The following is an 18812-nucleotide window of genomic DNA, read 5'->3' as shown; positions in this document are numbered from 1 at the left end:
TGTCCTGATGAAATTTCCGCTGCAATATTTTTCAAAAATAATCACCGGTACCACTGGACTGCTCACGGCTCCCGATTCCGTCCAGGGTGGGGTCGGGGGTCGTGACACCTAGGTTGATTAACAGAACTTGAACATAACTAAACATGATAAGGGCTTAAGAACCGGTGTTGAGTTCAAGTGGATCTTAAACCTACAATCGTAAGTTAACATGTTCTTGGTTTGTAATTAAATAATTTAAATTTTGAGATCAGAAATTTCCTTTGACTATGATTCCGTAGCATATATCTTTTTAGGGACCAAAAAAGAGTAAGTGTGGGCATATTTGATGTAATGCAAATTACATTTGTTTCCATGTTTAGTTTGTATAATAATTTGAGTTGTTTGTGTAATTTTATCATTGGTTTTGTATATTATGGTGTCTTGTGTGCTTTGCAGGGTCCTAGGAGTGAAAACGAGTTGAAACGTTGAAGAAACAAGCACACGAAAGGAGGTTTGGGCTTAATGAAGGATTTTCATGAAATGAAAATGGATATTTGATAAGATGAGAAGATAGAGAATTGAATTACGAACCCGTAGGCGAAAATGGTGAAGAAAACGGAGTTGAAACGAAGAAGTTATGGCCGAAACCGTATTCTCGGTACATGAGCCTCTCGCCACCCGCGAGGAGAGAGACTATATGGCTCATGGCGCGCGGTGTGTTGGCTGATCAGCACGTAAAACTTCATATTTAAGCGCTATACTTAACCCTAATCAATCCTGACAACCCTAGACAAATTGGGAGCTTTTTGAATGAATTTCAGACATCTTTTGGAGCATAATCGAGCAAGACAAAGCATCAGTTGAAGTTGTGAAGATTTGGGATCGTGTTGGCCCACATGTTCAGCATCCGGGTTTACTTGTTCTCTTGTTTATGTTGTGATTATGTTTTGCTACTTTGTGATGACACTTGTTCTTAATTTTTTAATGATGTGTAGCTAACCTTTATAAACTGCCTAGATTGAATGAATGGATTGTTAAAGTTTTGATTTTTATGGATGTTTGATTATTTATGGATTCTTTATGAAAGTAGTCAGCTTGATTATCGGTACGATATGTATGCATGCTTAGATTTGTTTAATTGTTGTTTATTGCTTCGTATGATTCTTGGTGGATGTCTTCCATATAATAGGTTCATGCTAGATTATAATTTTATATAGTGATCTTTTGGGTTAATTGGCCAATATACTTTAGAAGTGGTAATTGATAGTTAGATAAGTCTAAGTGTTATACTAATCTTAATAGCTGTGAGGTTATTGTTAGGTCTAAGTCAGTAAATTGCTAGGTAGGATCTTCGCGAGTAGTCTGAACTAGTATCCCTATTGACCGTTGTCTAACAAGTCAAATTGAGAACTCAAGTTTATCCTAGGTTTATAACCCATGAGAGATTATATCAAATTAGGGTACTTTCATAAACCATTTAGATAACCCGTGAGGGAGTCTAGAACAACCGGTATTCATAACAGCCTTTAGAGCTCTATAAGTGTCTTCCTAAAAAGGGTCGGGGGTCTTGTTTGGTGCCTCGATAGTTTTAACATTAGACGATCCCGGTTCCATAATAATTAACATCCTAATAAATTATTACTAGTATAATCTAGGATTCCAGACTAGGTAGTCGTTTTCATTATCTGAGTAAATTTAAGTTCGTTCGTGTCTTTGTCCGCTTTAGTTAATTTAGTTAGTTTTAATAAATTGCATTAGGTTATTAGAATCCCCCCAAATATAAAAAACAGCTAGTGGTGTGTCAGTCTAAGTCTAGAGAGTCTAGTAAACATAATTAGAGAGTCTCGTGGGTTCGAAACTCGGACTTACTTTGGCTATACTGCACTGATCGGTACACTTGTCGGTTGTATGGTCTAGGTTTTAGAGAATCTGTTTTTATAAATTTAAAGCTTAGCGTGTCTGGTTTAGGTTAATATTAGTTAGTTTTTATTTGACCACTTTAAGCACATCAATCAACTTCCTTCCTTCGTATTTAGGCTTGTTTTTGTCGTTAATTTGTCCCTTTCGTTCGTTTAAGCTCTTTTATTCCTGAAAATCAAAAGAAAACAAACAAAACGCACTTTTTCCAACATTAGTACGAAAAGGGTTGTTTTTATACCTTATTTGATGCAATTTATAAGTTGCATTTTGCGCATATCAAATACCTTCACACTCGAATCTTTGTTTGTCATCAAACAAAACTCTTTTAATATTGCTTACACTCTCAAATGGAATAGGTGGAAGAGAAGTTTTGGGTCTTGTTTGTAGAGCGTCGGGAATCCAAGTTCTTTTTGTTTTTGTTTTTATTTTATTTACAGTCCTATTTGACATAATTTATTTAGAACTTTTTTAAGAAAAATAAATATTTTTAAGGATAACAAATTTTTTAAAATTTGATTTACCTATCTATACATTCACATACCTCACAAGTGATCACTCAACACTCGGCTGACTATGAATTAAGGGTCTGTTTGGTATGAGGTAATGGAATAGATGAGAGAATCGAATGGATGAGGTAATGGAATGGACAACGGAATGAAATGGATCATTCCATTCTATTGTGATGTTTGGTTAATCATATGTGAATAGAATGAATCATTACTTTGTACAATTTGATAAACAAAAAAAGATGAAGTAACGAAACACAACTGTATTAAAAACGGCAAAAATATAATTGCCTCAATAATAATAATAATAATAATAATAATAATAATAATAATAATAATAATAATAATAATATATTAATGATAAAAAATTAATAATAGATTTTTGATATATATTAATATTAGTATGAATATTAATAAATATAAATATAAATATAAATACAAATAAAAGTATAAGTACAATAATAATAATAATAATAATAATAATAATAATAATAATAATAATAATAATAACATATTTCTTTCCATTCCTTGAAGGAATAGAAAAAAAACACCTACATACCAAGGAATGGAAATTATTATATTTGGAAGGAGTTACATTCCTTTGGAATGCTCCATTCCATTACCACATGATAACCAAACATGCTTCTTTTTATTCCATCAGAATGATCCATTCCATTCCACCTTCCATTCCTTCATACCAAACGCTACCTAAGTGAAACGCTCGGTCTCAGTACGGAACTTACTCCTACCATATGCTTAACAAGAAATCAAACCTCCTCCTTTTTAACTTAATCCTTGTAAATATCAAGATGACTTTGAAAGGGTAGGCTTTTGGTTAAGGGTATGGTAGTTTTATTCGAAAAGTGGCTAAAAGGTGTAAAATGTCGGTTTTCTTTTGAAAAAATTACTTGTGAATTTATGAACTAAATGCTTCTAAGCAATAGATTTGCTTATTTACTTGAAGCAACTAGAGAGGTTTGTTTTGAATAAAGTCGCATGCTCTTGCGTTTTTTTTTTCAAAAGAACCGTTTTCTACAAAAAATAAAAGGTTTAAAAATAAAAAGATGGTTTTGAGTGATAGTGTTGTGTAGGTTTTGAAATGAAAGGTTTCGGCTCAAAGGGGTTGACTATGGGGAGTTTTTGCGGGAGATAAAGATAGAAAATAAGGTTAAAATGAAAAAGGGGTTTAAAATCCTAATGCCTCAATCATATACTTGGATTAGTTGGTAAGTACCGGGAATTTACTGTCTTGTCAAGTTCTAGATTCGTAAGAACTGTACGGACTATTCACACAAGAAACGAAGAATGAGCATTTAGTATAGATATGATATTGGATGCTCGTTAAAAGGTCAAAACTCACACTTTTTATGGGAAAAGAGTAAAATGTGAAAATATGCATACAATCAAATTTTTTAAAAATTTGTTATGCCTTTGTATGAATTTTCCTTATATGGTTCTTTTTATCATGGTGCTATCGATTATAAATTTGTAAAAATTTAAACTTTTTAGAACTTGATTTTATAAATTAAACTATAAATAAGACAAAACAAAATAAAATAATGAAAAACACTTGGGGTGTTTTAACGGTTCTAAGTAGAGTTTTGTGTAAGGCTCCTTTTAGGACAACAAAAGCATTAACTAAAAGTTACACTAAAATTTAAACTACTTTATTGTTGGATAATCCATGGAATGCCTACATGGTACGCCACGTTTATAAGGGTCCTTGGCTAGACCCAAAGTTGGTCAATTGTTACCCGAGCAGGATGACTCGCATCCCAAGTTGCATCGGTTGAGGGCGTAGTCGAGGCTTGAGTCTATCGCTTGGATATAGTTGACCGGGTCCTCCTCCACACGTTGTCCTACTTCAAACTTCATTTCCTTATCACCTAACCTTAATGTTCACCTTTCGTAACTCATATCCACCATGGCCCATGCGTTGACAAGGAATGGCCTTCCTAGTATGAGCGGGATTTCGGTGTCTTCCTGCATTTCTAGGATCACAAAGTCGACCAGGAAAAAAATCGCCAACCTTACCCAGAGATTTTCTACCACACCTTGAGGATATTTTACCGACCTATCCGCAAGTTGGATGCTCATCCTTGTAGAATGTGGCTTCCCTAATCCGAGTCGATTGAACATAGAGGCGGGCATTAGATTAATGCTAGCCCCTAGGTCAGCAAGTGCGTTGCTTAATGGTGATCCTCCAATGGAGCAAGGAATGGTGAAGCTTCCGTGATCAATCTTCTTTTGTGGGAGTTTGTTGAGGAGTGTCGCCGAGCATTTTCACTCAAGTTAACTTGTTGGATTGACTCAATCTTCCTTTTGTAGATGAGAAAGTCTCTCATGAATAAATGAATTAAACGAGTCTTAATCTTTGTGAGTATAAAATGAACATTGTGGTTCATTCTAAAGGATATAGAAAAAGAGACATATGTAAAAATTCTCTGTTCCATGAAAACTAAGAGAGGAGCACTCTCTAAATTTTTTCTTTACACATCTTCTTTTCCAATATTATACTCGGTGCAATCTTGGTTGTTGTTGTACACAAACTGTTCAAGCTGTTGTGCCATAGGTGACAAATGTGTTCGGATAAGAATAGGCACCAAATTTGTTTTAAGGGACCCGTGTCTAATAAGATCCTCAACCACAATAGTCGCCGACAATTTGTTTATTCTTGCAGCGTAGGTTCTACAAGAAGGTGTGTGGTTGAAGTTCCTCCAAACACATTGGTTTGAAACATTTATTTACTTAAATGTATATTTTATTTTTAAGTTTATTCGATGTTGCATACGGTTTTGTACTAGTTGGATTTCCCACCTATAATGAGATCATAGTTATTATATTTTTGTCTATTTTCATAAAAAGGTGAACCTGTTTCCTACACACTCTTCTTTTCCTCTGGTTTTTTCTCCAACCCGTCGTCGATTCATTCTCTCTACTCGCCGAATGGATGGCCTACGTTGGTGCGACGTCGGTTTCTCTCCAGTTCGTCATCTAGTCATCATTTTCCTCTTGGTTATTCTCAGGCCATCGATCTCCTTCGTTTTCCACAAATGTGAACACAACAAAATAAACCTACTACACCAGCAAAAACCTAACCCCCCCCAAGCTAAAAACTAAAAACTAAACCTCCTAAAAAACCTTAAAAAAAACCCACTCCAACCCCCCCCCCTACACACACACAAAAAAAAACACAAGAAAAACTAAACCCCTCCACCCTCCCACCCCCCAAAAACCTAACCCCCCCCACCCCACAAAAACCTAACCCCCCCTCCCCCACCCCCACCCCCACCCAAGCTAAATGCTAAAAACTAAACCCCCCCCCCCCCCCAAAAAAATCTTATAAAATCTAAAATACACATAAAATTTTTTTATTTAAATCGATACTTTTAGTAGCCAAAAAAATATTTTTTAATAACTAAAAGTAGCGAATTTTCCACAAAAATATCAAAAAAAATTGTGTGTTTTTTAGATTTTTTTAGGTATTTTTGGTTGTATTCACATTGGTTCTCGCGGTTCTCGCAATAAAGGGTGGTTCCTAAATGATTCTTCTCCTTCATATATATATATATAGGGTCAGGATTTAAAGAAAACGGGGGGAAAGTGTGAGAACGGTTATGGATCGTCCGATCAAAACAATCTATGGACTAGATTGGCACGGTGGCGTTTTCGTAAATAACATAACTTTTATTACGTGGACGCGCTTCATTAAGGGTAAAAAAGGTAAAACATCATTTCTCACATAAAAAGCCGTTGAAATATAAAACACCAAGTAAATACAAAACGCCAATTTTATCACTGCGTAGTTTTTTCTGTGTTTTTATTTAAGCTCTTAGGCTACAAAAAATGCCATAATATATAAACGGCAAGCCATACATCCGGATAAATGTTAATTGCATTTATTGTTATAAAAATAATATGCCCCCTAAACTATGCGCCTAAAAAATCCTATAAATAGAAACGTCTCACCACCTTCCGTTTATCACACCAAAAAACACACAAAAACACAATGGATGGTTCCTAAAAATACAACTCACTGTAAAACGCCAAAAAGTTGAGAGAAATCAACAATGGCAAACATCTTTTCTTTGATACTCAGTAATGTTCTGCATGAAGTTTCACTGAATGGTTTGTTAGGTGAGGGGAGTAAGATTTTGCTGCATGAGATGGACAAATTTCAAGAAAGAGGGACTTATGACACCCATATGTCATTTTATCTTCTTTGTTCTTGAAGAAGGCTTGGATGAGGAGAAGAGACCGATCCCATTGTAAATGTTACTTTCGCCTCGATGATTATAAGGAAGATGACGGGCAGATAGCATCCACCCACACGGAGTCGATCTATGTCTCCAACATCCACAAAAGACACTTCAACACACGAACAAAGAAAATAAACCACGCCAAACCCAAAACGCAATTTATTTGTGACAGTTCTTGTAGTTTCAAAAGAAGAAAGAGACTGATGACACTGAAAATTTAAATCATAAATTACTTCTATTTGTTTTTTTTTAATTTTCTTTTTCTGTTGTTTGTTCTGTAATTTTCAGCTAAGAACAACAATACATTAATCCTGTAATGAAAAATATAATAAAACGTCAAACAGGCAAATGCTTGTGAAACGCCATCATGCAATAAAATACCTCAAAAACTACCAAACTATAATAAAATTACTTTGAACAAGTACTATTGTAAATAAATCTAAAAAAGGTTAAAACAATGTGAAAAGAGAATAAAACAAAAGGTGTCATCTTTATCTAAACGCCATTGAAAAACAAAACGCCATAATTACAGCCGTCAAGATGGGACGTGTTACACCATAAAAACATAGTAGCTGCAAATAGTAAAATGAAACGACGGAAACATAATTACTAACATTTATTATATTGAAAGGAAAATACTTGGGGAATTGAATTTATTTATCTTTTTCAAAATGCCATAATTATCTGTCACTACGGGAAAAAAAGTCATTATAAAAGTAGACCATGAGAACACAAGCTCAAACACGTCAAAAACATTGTCTAAAACGCCACATATTGTCCAAAACGCCAAAAACTTAAAAAAATGGCAAAGGTTATTGCATGGAGGTTTGAAAGGTCGGAGAAACGATTCATCATAAAGTTCTCTGATAGGAGAAGGGTGAAGGTAAGGACAATCAAAGCCATACTTGGTATGGATGAAGGGGTTCAGAGGGATATTCTGGCCCTTGGGGCTCCAATGGCCAACGATTGTGAAAGAACTCGAACTTTAATAAGAAGATTGAAGAGAAAATTTTTGGCAGAAGAAGATGATGATGATATTGACAATACTCCTCAACCAACGATTAGCAGTTGGGTTATGCGTGAAGAAGCAGGAACGGTTTAAGTGACTTATCAACACGGGGTGCAATATTCATTGCCAATGGAGGAAATGTTGAAGACATGGAGGCTATTTCTCCTTGAAAAACTATGTGATTTAGCACCTTCGAACGATGCAAAGTCCAGGGTTGCAATGATATTCAAGAACAGGTTGCAGCAAATAAGAGATGAGTTGATGGCGTTATACGTCAATCTAAAATTTGATGATGAATCCGAAGAAAGTGATTAACAAAGCGATGGGTACATCTCTGATGTAATCCCATCCACAGAAGACTATTAGTTTATTTTGGTTTTCATATTATTGTAATCTTATAAAATATTAATCTATGGTAATCAATTATTAACAAACGCCCCGAACGCCAAAATAATGACCTGGAAAACGCCATAACGCCAAAAAAATTAACTATGTGACAGAAGAATTAAATCAACGAGAAGAAATCGGTGGAAAACAGTAAAACACCAAGTAATTAATGATTCTAGTTAACGCCAAATTTATCTTGGACGCCAAAAATGAAAGCAGCATGTCACACACGAAATCGGGAAAAAAGAAGAATATTGAAAAGACAAAAAAACCCTCAGACCCTGATCATGTCCCGCACCACGTGTTGGCCCAGGATGCGTTATCACCGTTCTCACACTTTAGAGCGTTTGCTCCTAATCCCGTACCTATATATATATATATATATATATATATATATATATATATATATATATATATATATATATATATATATATATATATATATATATATATATATATATATATATATATATATAGGGGAAGGTTCAAATGAAAACCACTAGTTATTGTGAAAACTCGAAAACTAATTAAAAAAAGCCAAAAAAACATACAAAATTTTTTTTTTTATTTTTTTTTGCAAACCAAATTTCGCAGGTTTTTTTATATAAACAAAAAAAAATTTCCAAAAAAAAAAAAATTGTGTAGTGCACATGTGTAATACTGCACATGTGTATGTGTACTACAAATTTTTTTTTTTTTGAAAAAAAGTTTTTTATATATAAAAACCAGCGATTTTTATAAAAAAATTTGTGTTGTTTTTTAGGCTTTTTTTAGTTAGTTTTCGAGTTTTCACAATAAAAGTGGTTTTCATTTGAACCATCCCCTGTATATATGTATATATATATATATATATATGGGAGGGTTCAAGCAAAAACTTCTTTTGTTGCGAGAACTCGAAAATTCCTAAAAAAACTTAAAAACACATCAGTTTTTTTAAACATTTTTTATGTGGCATCGGCGGAAAATCCACAGTCATCCTGATCTAACACCGTGCTATTTTGATTTACTTATCAAATTTCGGGACGAAATTTCTTTCAAGTTGGGAATGATGTGACAACCCGAGATTTCAAGGCCTTTCCTATACACATCACTTGCTTCACAATCCCGTTGGTCGTGTGTGGTTATTTGTATGTTAAATGTTAATGTGTAATGCTTGGTTGTCAAAATGTGAAACTTGGTGGTTAAATGTGAAATGTTAAATATAGTTTATTCCATGTTTTTCGCCATAAACCTTATTCGACGAAAAACAGGTTTTTCGCCACCTTCAGTCTCGATGAAGGATGGGTCTTTCGTCGAGCAGGTGTTTCGCCGTAAGGGCCTTCGGCCCAAGTAGTTACAGCCCATCAAAGAGCGATTAAAACATAAACTTGCATATCGAAATAGTCAGTTGAAAACTAAAAACCCTAGAACACTCTCTCCTGTGTGGCGACAATTCCGAGTCCTCGAAGCTCTCTATAACGATCAAACTTATCGTTTCCTTCATCTCGGTTAGTTACTGTTATCATTATGTTATTCGATTTCCTGGTTTTATGTGATCGAATAGTTATAGGTTGTCGTGTTAAATCATATCTATGCATGCTAGAAACTAGGGTTTGAGGTGTATGATCTGATGTGCAGTGTGTTGATGTTGAATGGATGATGATCGATTAGGTTACTGTATTTATGAAATTGAGTGTGTATTGTTTTGCATAATGATTGATGATGTTAAACTGTTGATAATCATAACCCGATGTGCTCGCATGATGAACTTAGAAATCGATTGGACTGTGATTTGCAATAGGGTAACTGTGAACATTAGGGTTTAGACGAATGATGAAACTGTTTGGGTTGACGACGACGAATGAGGGTCTTTCGCCATGATTAAGTAACGACGAAATATGGTCTTTCGTCGAGAAGCTGAACGACGAAACATAGGTTTTCGTCGGGATGCCATCTGAGAACAATCTTACCAGAACAATTAATTTAGCATGTATTGTGTTTGATGTGAATGTTGGTTACATGATTTCGTTTATGCTCGATGACAACACTAGTTGGGAATGAGGAAACTTGTGTGAATTAATGTGCATAATCACTTCAACTGTTGAATGTTGTTACTTGATGGGTACTTAGAATGTAGACTAACATGAAAACTGAGTAGCTGTTACATAACATATGGGGTGTTTGCGATATATATAAACTGTGAATGTTATTGTGTGATATTCACCTGAGATGTGAACATGTATGGAACTGGGTATTTGACATATGATATAAGGTGACCTTGTGATAAATGCAAACCGTATACGAATACGTGACTTACTGTGTACGAATACGTGATTTACTGCGTACAAATACGTGACTTGTTGTTTATGTGACTGATGTTCATTGGTAACCACGGTAGGGTTGGTTGATTAACTTGGAAACGGGTAACTTAACAAACTGAGCAAACGAAGGTGAGTTCACTGCTCTTTTTCCAAGCATGTGTCCCAGGGAGGGACATCTGGTAAACGTTCCGGGGAGGAATGTCGGGTTGTTGGGATGTTGGTTAATACACTCATATCTATCACTTAAGTCCCTTCTACCGATTGTTGCCGGGAAGGCAACGAGGTATTAGTTAATAGTGCTATTTAGGTTTGGCATCCTCACACCGCACCGAGGAGGTCGGGAGTGAACTAATGACCCCAATCTTGACCATTGCTTTGATAGAGGCTTTGGGGAATAGGGCAAATAATCTGGAGCCATCTGCAGTAACCGAGTTATTAACAACATCAAATCATTGAAATGTTTTATACTCATATCTGGTAACTAAACGTGTTAACAAAACTTTGAACTCACCAGCGTCGTCTGACACACTTGTCTGCATGCTTGCAGGTCATTAGATTCATGGTTGGAACTCGCTATCTGGGAGCGCTGGAGTGGTCATGGGTCGAGACTCTTGGACACACGTTTCATTGGTTGTGAACACTTGTTTTGAAAAGATGATTAATGATTTACAATATGCTTCCGCTAAACGTTTACTTTGGTTTTAACTTATGTATTGGAATTATATTACGAAGTGAATGAAATGTTTTACTTAAATATTTATTATAGTTCAATGTGATTGGCGGCTGAATCCTGAAACGTCACACGTGCTGCGGTGTTTCCGCATATGGTATTTTGGGGGTGTGACATTTTTGGCTGTAAAATATAGCATTTTGATAATAAAAAAATCTTTTCTGGAAAAAAAATAATTAGTATTACACATTTGCAACACTACGAAAAACCTAAATCGGCCAACCCCCACCCCCAAAAAACCTATAAACTAAACCCGAAACCTAAGCCCCTTAAAAACCTAAACTTAAAAGCTAAACTAAACCCAATACCTAAACCCCAAGGCTAAGTAGTATTGCATATGTGCAATACTATAACAATAGCATTAAAAAAGAACGACACGTTAATTTTTTTGTGTCGAAAAAATATGCTCGAATATACTCGAATGAAAGATAAGACAATTTGTGATCTTATAGTGCAATTTTTTTAAGTAATAACATACAAAAAAATATAGAAATGTTTGAGAATTTATATATATTTGCCAATTTTGCATCTCCTTCATTAAAATACCCCATTCCCTTCATTAAGGAGAAGCTTTCGAGTTTTCTCACTAACTAATACGAAAAAGTATAAACCATCTAACCCACCTCCACTCACACCCCTCCAAAAACCTAAACCCCCACCCCTCAAAAACCTACATCCACCCTCCCCAAAAGCCTAACCCAAAAAAAAATCTAAAACTAAACCCTATCCCAAAACCTAAACCCCCACCCGCAAACCCCCACAACCCCCACACACACACTCAAAAAAACCCCACAAGCACCTTCCAAAATTTAGTTTAGTTTGAATTTAAGTATGGGACGAGGATAGGTATAAGTTTATTTAATAGGTGCTTATTACATTCAATTATTTTTCTTTTGGGCAACAAACACCACCACTTATTAACTACGTAGAACATGGGTGAGAATGGCATTCCACTTCTCCCTTTTATTTGCAATAATACACCACCAAAATACTCGAACGAAATGCATCAATTAAAATAAGAAAGGACATGCATAGGTGTGAAAGGACTCGTATCATTTTTATCCACCATATCGTCTTACTCTTTGTTGAAAATCCTGCAAAGCATGTAAAAATTCATCCTCTCCAAAATCCGGCCAAAGCGATTGAGTGAAATGTAATTCAGTATATGCCAATTGCCATAGAAAGAAGTTGCTCACTCGAATCTCCCCACTGGTCCGTATAAGAAGATCAGGGTGAGGGTGAGCAGGGGCGGACCTACGTTACGAGGAACGGGGTCCCCGGACCCCAATCTTTTTTAAAAAGTAGTAGAAACGGTATATAAAATTATCTATGGACCCCATAAAATAATTTAGTTGGACCCCATAACAATGAAAGTGAGCCTAGTGTAGTGGTAAAACTCCTTGTTTGCACACAAAAGGTAATGGGTTCGATACCTGTTTCTTAGTTTTTTTGTGTTTTTTTTTTTTGGACCCCATTGTCCAAAAATCCTGGATCCGCCACTGAGGGTGAGGATGTGTACCAAGTTCATTTTCAATAATAAACTCGTTGATTTCTTCAGGGTCAATGAGCCCGTCTTTGACTTTCCGACCGATGCTTTGACAAGCTTGGACAATATCGTACTTTCCACTGTAATTGACTGCTATAACAAGATTGAGGCGTGAATTGTTCTCTGTCGTGGTTTCAGCATATGCAATGAATTCTTTTAAGGATTTTGAAAGCTTAGACAAGTCACCAATGACGGAAAGTTTGATATCTTCCCTATGTACATATAATGTACAATTAATTAAACTTGTATTTCATACGTATTTTGATTCCAAACATGATCTTATATACCTCAACATATATGTGATTTCATCTTTTAGAGCACTTTCAAACAGCCTCATCAAGAAATCAACTTCAGCCTGCAACAAAACAATAAATTAACTCACAAAACACAAACATATAGCTTTCTAATTTTCAATTGTTTCGCAATTTCATATAGCCCCAGTGCCAGCTATGATAGTGTGTGGGGAGGACCTCTGCACGGGCCCGTGATTTCGAGGGAGAAAAATCTGATATATATATATATGTAGTGTATCGTACAATTGGCCTTAACGTGCATTACGTACGCGAGTATAAATCGCACGTTATAAAAACGCGCGTTCATGAATTCGGGAAATCACATGGGGGGATGAAATCGCATGCTATGTTTTAAGGGGTGAAATCGCATGGGAGATGAAGATCTGACGACTAGGGTTATCGCGTACGCAATGTACGATAAGCCATTTTGTACGTTAACTGGCTTTTCTTTCTCTCTCTCTCTCTCTCTCTCTCTCTCTCTATATATATATATATATATATAGGGATCCTAAGAGAAGTTCACCCTATTTGAGAAACTTGAGAAGCAATCTGAATCACACATTTTCGCTAAACAAAAAATGCAAAAAAAAAAAAATGGTGAGTAAAATGCATTTTTTTTTTTGAAAAATCGGAGCTTTTTCTTTAAGGTTTTATTTATTTATTTTTTTTGGGATTTATGCACATGTGTGTATTGTTAATCTTTTAACTATACATATATGTACATATATGTTCGAAATTGAAAAATAAGTGTTATTAGGGTTTAGCATTAGGGTTTAGGGTTTAACATTAGTATTTAGGGTTTAGCAATAATATTTAGGTTACCGCACAAGATGCGTCAACGATGATCCGGTGTGGGCAGAAAACCATAATTTTCCTGATTAACAATGGTGGGTACACGATTGAAGTAGAAAAAACTCCTTAATCATCCGGTAAAATCTCAACCATAGCAGGGTTATTAGTACATGTACGGTCTAAAATGTAGGTAAACCATACATTTATCCTCACACATGGACATATGAGATTATCAACTTACCTTGGGTCTTAACCAGTTATCGGATGAAAATGCGAAGACGGTAGCAACCCGAATCCCCCAGTTACAACACAGGTCCGCAAACAACTTCAACGAGCGAGCACCCGCCATGTAACCGGCTTCAGGCTTTAATCCCCGGGAGCGAGCCCATCTCCTGTTTCCGTCCATTATCACTGCCACGTGGTTGGGCATTAACTCGTGATTCATTGCCATGTGGTTGGGCTTCAACTCCCGATTGAGGGCTAGTACATGAAGACGTGAGTTGTTTGGTCGGACACACAAAGAGCGAGGATTGAATGAGCAGAAAAGGGAAGGAGAGAGCATCTTCAGTTCTTTTGTCTAATTTAGATTGGATGCTTCTTGATTTCTTTTAAATAAATCATTTTACTTCTTTAGTCAAACTAATTAATTTGGTTGTTCACCCGACTCAATCTCTAGATAGCGACATCAAATCTATTTTATTGCCTTGCATAGGTGTTGGACGAGCGACAAGAATAGTATTCTCTATTATATCCGACACGTTTTCACTGTTAGACGTATAAGTATACATATATGTCCGGCATTATATGTATACAAATATAGATAAGCTAGATATAGTTATTATTATTTTTTATTTTTATATTATAGGGTAGTTACAAAATAATTATATATCCCTATGTTTGTATGTATATATACAGCAGTATTACCAGATCTGTAATCATCAATTCATTTATGAACATTATCGTTTAGAGCCTTCTGCAGAATTACGTTTCATTATTCAAAGATTTCCAACAAAGTGGTATCAGAGCCACAATATCCGATCCAAGAAATCAATTTACGTTGACAGTTACAATTCATTATCGAATTCAAGATCATGAATCAAACGCAAGGCATACAAACACAGATCCCCAAACTGACTGGACAGAATTATTATCATTGGCACATTCAAATGAAGGTATTGCTTGAATCACAAGAATTGTGGACGGTTGTCGATGAAGGGTATCAAGAACTGGGACCGAATCCGTCTGAAGAACGATCCGCTGCATACCGGGAATCAATTAAAAAGGACAAACGGGCCCTGCATATCATATTTCAGTCTGTAATCGACACAGTTTTTGAGAGGATTTCACAGGCAAGTTCAGCGAAAGAGGCATGGGTTATTCTTCATAAATCATACAAGGGAGAAACGCGCGTAAAAACTGTAAGACTTCAATCCCTTCGATGTGAATTTGATTCTTTAAATATGAAAGATGGAGAATCTGTTGAGGAATACTTCAACAGAACGATCTATATAGTGAACCAATTGCGGATGAATGAAGAAAAATTAGACGAACAAAGGATTGTAGAAAAAATCTTACGTAGTTTGACTAGGAATTACGAATCGGTTGTTATTACGATCGAAGAAACAAAGAATCTGGCAGAAGTATCCACCGAAGAACTAATGGGGATACTTCAATCACATGAATTAAGATTAAAAAGATACGAAGATAATCCTGTTGAACATGCATTTCAAGTAACGAATGTAAGCCAAGACCGATCTAGGCAGTCGTTTAAGAATGAATCCGCAGGAAGGGGACGAAACAAATATAAGGGCAAGAATTTCAATATGAATTCAATAAGATGCTTCAATTGTCATAAACTTGGACATACTGCCAAGTTTTGCCAACAAAAGGATGAACGCGAGAAAATGGATAACGCATTAATTCATACAGAAGATGATGTCGATGAACAAGATGACACTATGTTCATGATATTTAACATGGAGGAGACAGTCAAAAGTGACTGTTGGTATCTTGACAGTGGCTGCAGTAACCACATGAGTGGTAACCGAGAACTTTTTTCTCACCTTGAGGAATCTTTAAAAAAGGAGGTGAGAACAGGAGATGATAAACGGTTGGAAGTATTAGGCAGCGGAAATGTCTCTATTATTATTAGAGGAAAAGAAAGGAAGATACCAGATGTATTTTATGTAAAGGGGTTGAAACATAACCTATTAAGCGTAGGCCAACTCATAAGGAAAGGATATGAAGTCGCGTTCAAAGGAGATAGATGCGTTATCAAAGATTCAAATAATGATTTTCTTGGTATTGTTAAGATGACTAACAATAAGATGTTTCCATTACATCCCGAAAGTGATCTGAAATATGCCATGAATATGACTACCTATGATTCCTCACGTCTATGGCACAGACGTTATGGGCATGTAAACATGGATACTTTGATTGATATGAAAAACAAGGAGTTAGTACTTGGACTACCAAAGATAAAGAAGGATGATAGTGTATGCGAAGGTTGCATATCTGGGAAACATGCAAGGAAACCATTTCAGAAGAAAATGGTCTGGCAAGCAACTGAACCGCTACAATTAGTTCATTCCAACATATGTGGTCCAATGAGAACAGAATCCATCGGTGGATGTAGATATTTCATCACATTCATCGATGATTACACTTGGAAGACATGGGTGTATTTTCTCAAATTTAAATCCGAGGCACTATATCACTTCAAGAACTTTAGAGTCTTGAATGAGAAGCAGTCGAATCATGTAATCAAAACTTTAAGGACGGATCGCGGAGGAGAATATTGCAGCAAATCATTTCAGGAATATCTGAGACTTAATGGGATTCGACATCAACTTACTAACAGCTATACTCCTCAACAAAACGGAGTAGCCGAACGGAAGAATAGGACTTTAATGGAACTAAGTAGAAGCATGATGAATCTTAAGCAATTACCTAACTGTTACTGGGCAGAAGTGGTAGCATGCACTACTTACATTCTAAATCGAACAATTACGAAGACCAGACCAAACATCATTCCTTTCGAAGCCTGGAATGGACAGAAACCAAATGTAGAACATCTGAGAGTATTTGGTTGTCTAGCTTATGCTCTTGTACCCAAACAACACAGAGACAAATTATCCAACAAGACAATAAAAACAATATTTGTTGGATATAGTGAAGCTAGCAAGGGTTATAAGCTATACAACCCTCAAACTAACAAGATTATCATCAGTCGTGATGTAATCTTTGATGAAAATAAGAGATGGGTTTTCGAAGGTGAAGGATCAAATGTACCATTTGTTATCACTGATGGAGAGGAGATACAAACTCAACATGATGGAGAGAAAGACAAGAACCAAGAACAGGAAAATGATAAACTCATGTAACACCTCGAAATTTTGTGTCCAATAATGTATTGACACGTGTCTTGAGTTTACACGTGGCGTATTATATTTGATAAAGGACTAACGTTGACAAACCTTGAAAGTATATAAATTCGAGGGTTATAAATGTCAAACAAGGGTAAGTATACTGTATAGTAACCCTAAATGGTGCTCGTACCTTCAAACGAATAAATCATGGTAAGTATACTGTTGACACATGTTAACTGTGTCAACATGTTTAATTATACCTCTGAGTGACCCTTTGACGTACCCGAGGCTTTGTAACAGTAAAATACGCTCACTAGAATATAATATATAAATTCCGCGAAGTTCCGTTTTAAAACGAGAAAGTTACGATCAAATTCGTACGAGGAGGACTAAAAGCGTCAGCACTGAAAGTAAAGGCTTTCCAAATAATTAATAAACTAACCGGGGACTTAACAATGCGGGTAAATAACATGAGGCCCTTAGTTGTAAATAATCGAGGGCCAAACCACAAAGTTACCCCTTCAAACCCGAAAGGTCAGGTTAATAATTACGAAAGATTTCGTTATTAATTACCAGATTCTGATCATGATTACAAAAGATTTTAAAAACCTGAAAAATCAACCTCTCGCGGGCCGCATTAGGATTTGGGTTAAGTTGAGGCGGGCCGCGAGCCATCTGTTTTTACGCGTTTGATATTAGAACTCAGGCGGCCCGCGTACAAAGAGCATGGTTCGTCCATGCGGGCCGCGTGGGACGCCCAGATGCAGAAACTTTGAACTTGCATGCCTTTTGAGCTTGTGAAGGATCAAATGGGCAATAAGTGAGGCATGGGCACCCCCTACTCGACCCATAACATCTAGGGACACCTGCCATTGATCCATACTCACTTGTAGGGTGTGTTGTAACCATCTAAGAGCATACATTGCACTATAAAAGGCCATTCATGGTTCACAACTTAAACACACCTCAAACACAATTCTCTGATCATTTCTGAAGCTCCCAAGTCTTCTTCTAGCATCCCAAATCGTGCTCAAGCTTCTGTAAGTTGTTTAGAGCATTTATGGTCTTGTTTGCTTAGTAATATAGCTAGAAATCAAACCGTCGTAACTACGGTTTGACTTCAAGATAAATCCTTAATGGCTCAGTCTTATGTCGAATCAAAGGTAGTTAATTGTTGGTGTTTATGTGGGTAATAAACCTCTGAAAGGGTTCCCCATGATCACCACTATAACTATGTCAAATCTCGAGTCAAACGTGCACCCAAAAAGTTAACAGAAAGTCGTTTTGCAACTTTGTGCATAATCTGTAATATAAACGATATGCAACCTGTTTAGACACTCATAAAACATGATAATAAATATATAAACTTGTTTACGCTCGTTTGATTCGGCCATTGGCTATATTGACCCGGTTCGGAGCCAAATGTCGCAAAAGTTTGACTTTTGCTTTGACTCCAGTTCTGACCCGTTTTAGTACAATGTAGATATGCCTTAGGACTCTCTTAGGACCAGGTCACATGATGGTATCACCCTCTGTGACCGGTTCATTGTTTATTCGAGTCCTTTACGCATTTCCGTTAATTACTTAAAAGTTGACCGTAACGCCCTTTTAAAAATAAAACGAGTATTTCGGACACGTAAAGGGACCATAACCTTGCTTACTAAATTCTAAGCATGTCCCTAAAGTTTCACGCCAATCCGAGGTCTAGAATGGGAGTTAT

The 18812-nt window shown here is 36.1% G+C and overlaps 1 protein-coding gene across 1 annotated transcript; it reads right to left on the bottom strand.

Annotated features, from left to right (window-relative positions):
* Positions 1–11913: 11913 nt before the first annotated feature.
* Positions 11914–14301, bottom strand: LOC110935646 (dehydrodolichyl diphosphate synthase 2). Its single transcript, XM_022178026.2, has 4 exons — positions 13963–14301; positions 12924–12991; positions 12591–12848; positions 11914–12344 (listed from the first exon to the last, which is right to left on the bottom strand). Exons 1-4 carry the CDS (start codon positions 14281–14283, stop codon positions 12149–12151), a joined length of 843 nt encoding a protein of 280 aa, XP_022033718.1. The 5' UTR covers positions 14284–14301; the 3' UTR covers positions 11914–12148.
* Positions 14302–18812: the final 4511 nt, after the last annotated feature.

This window comes from Helianthus annuus, chromosome 1 (genome assembly GCF_002127325.2).
Source record: "Helianthus annuus cultivar XRQ/B chromosome 1, HanXRQr2.0-SUNRISE, whole genome shotgun sequence".
Taxonomy (NCBI): domain Eukaryota; kingdom Viridiplantae; phylum Streptophyta; class Magnoliopsida; order Asterales; family Asteraceae; genus Helianthus; species Helianthus annuus.
This window is presented reverse-complemented; position numbering and strand designations above follow the sequence as displayed.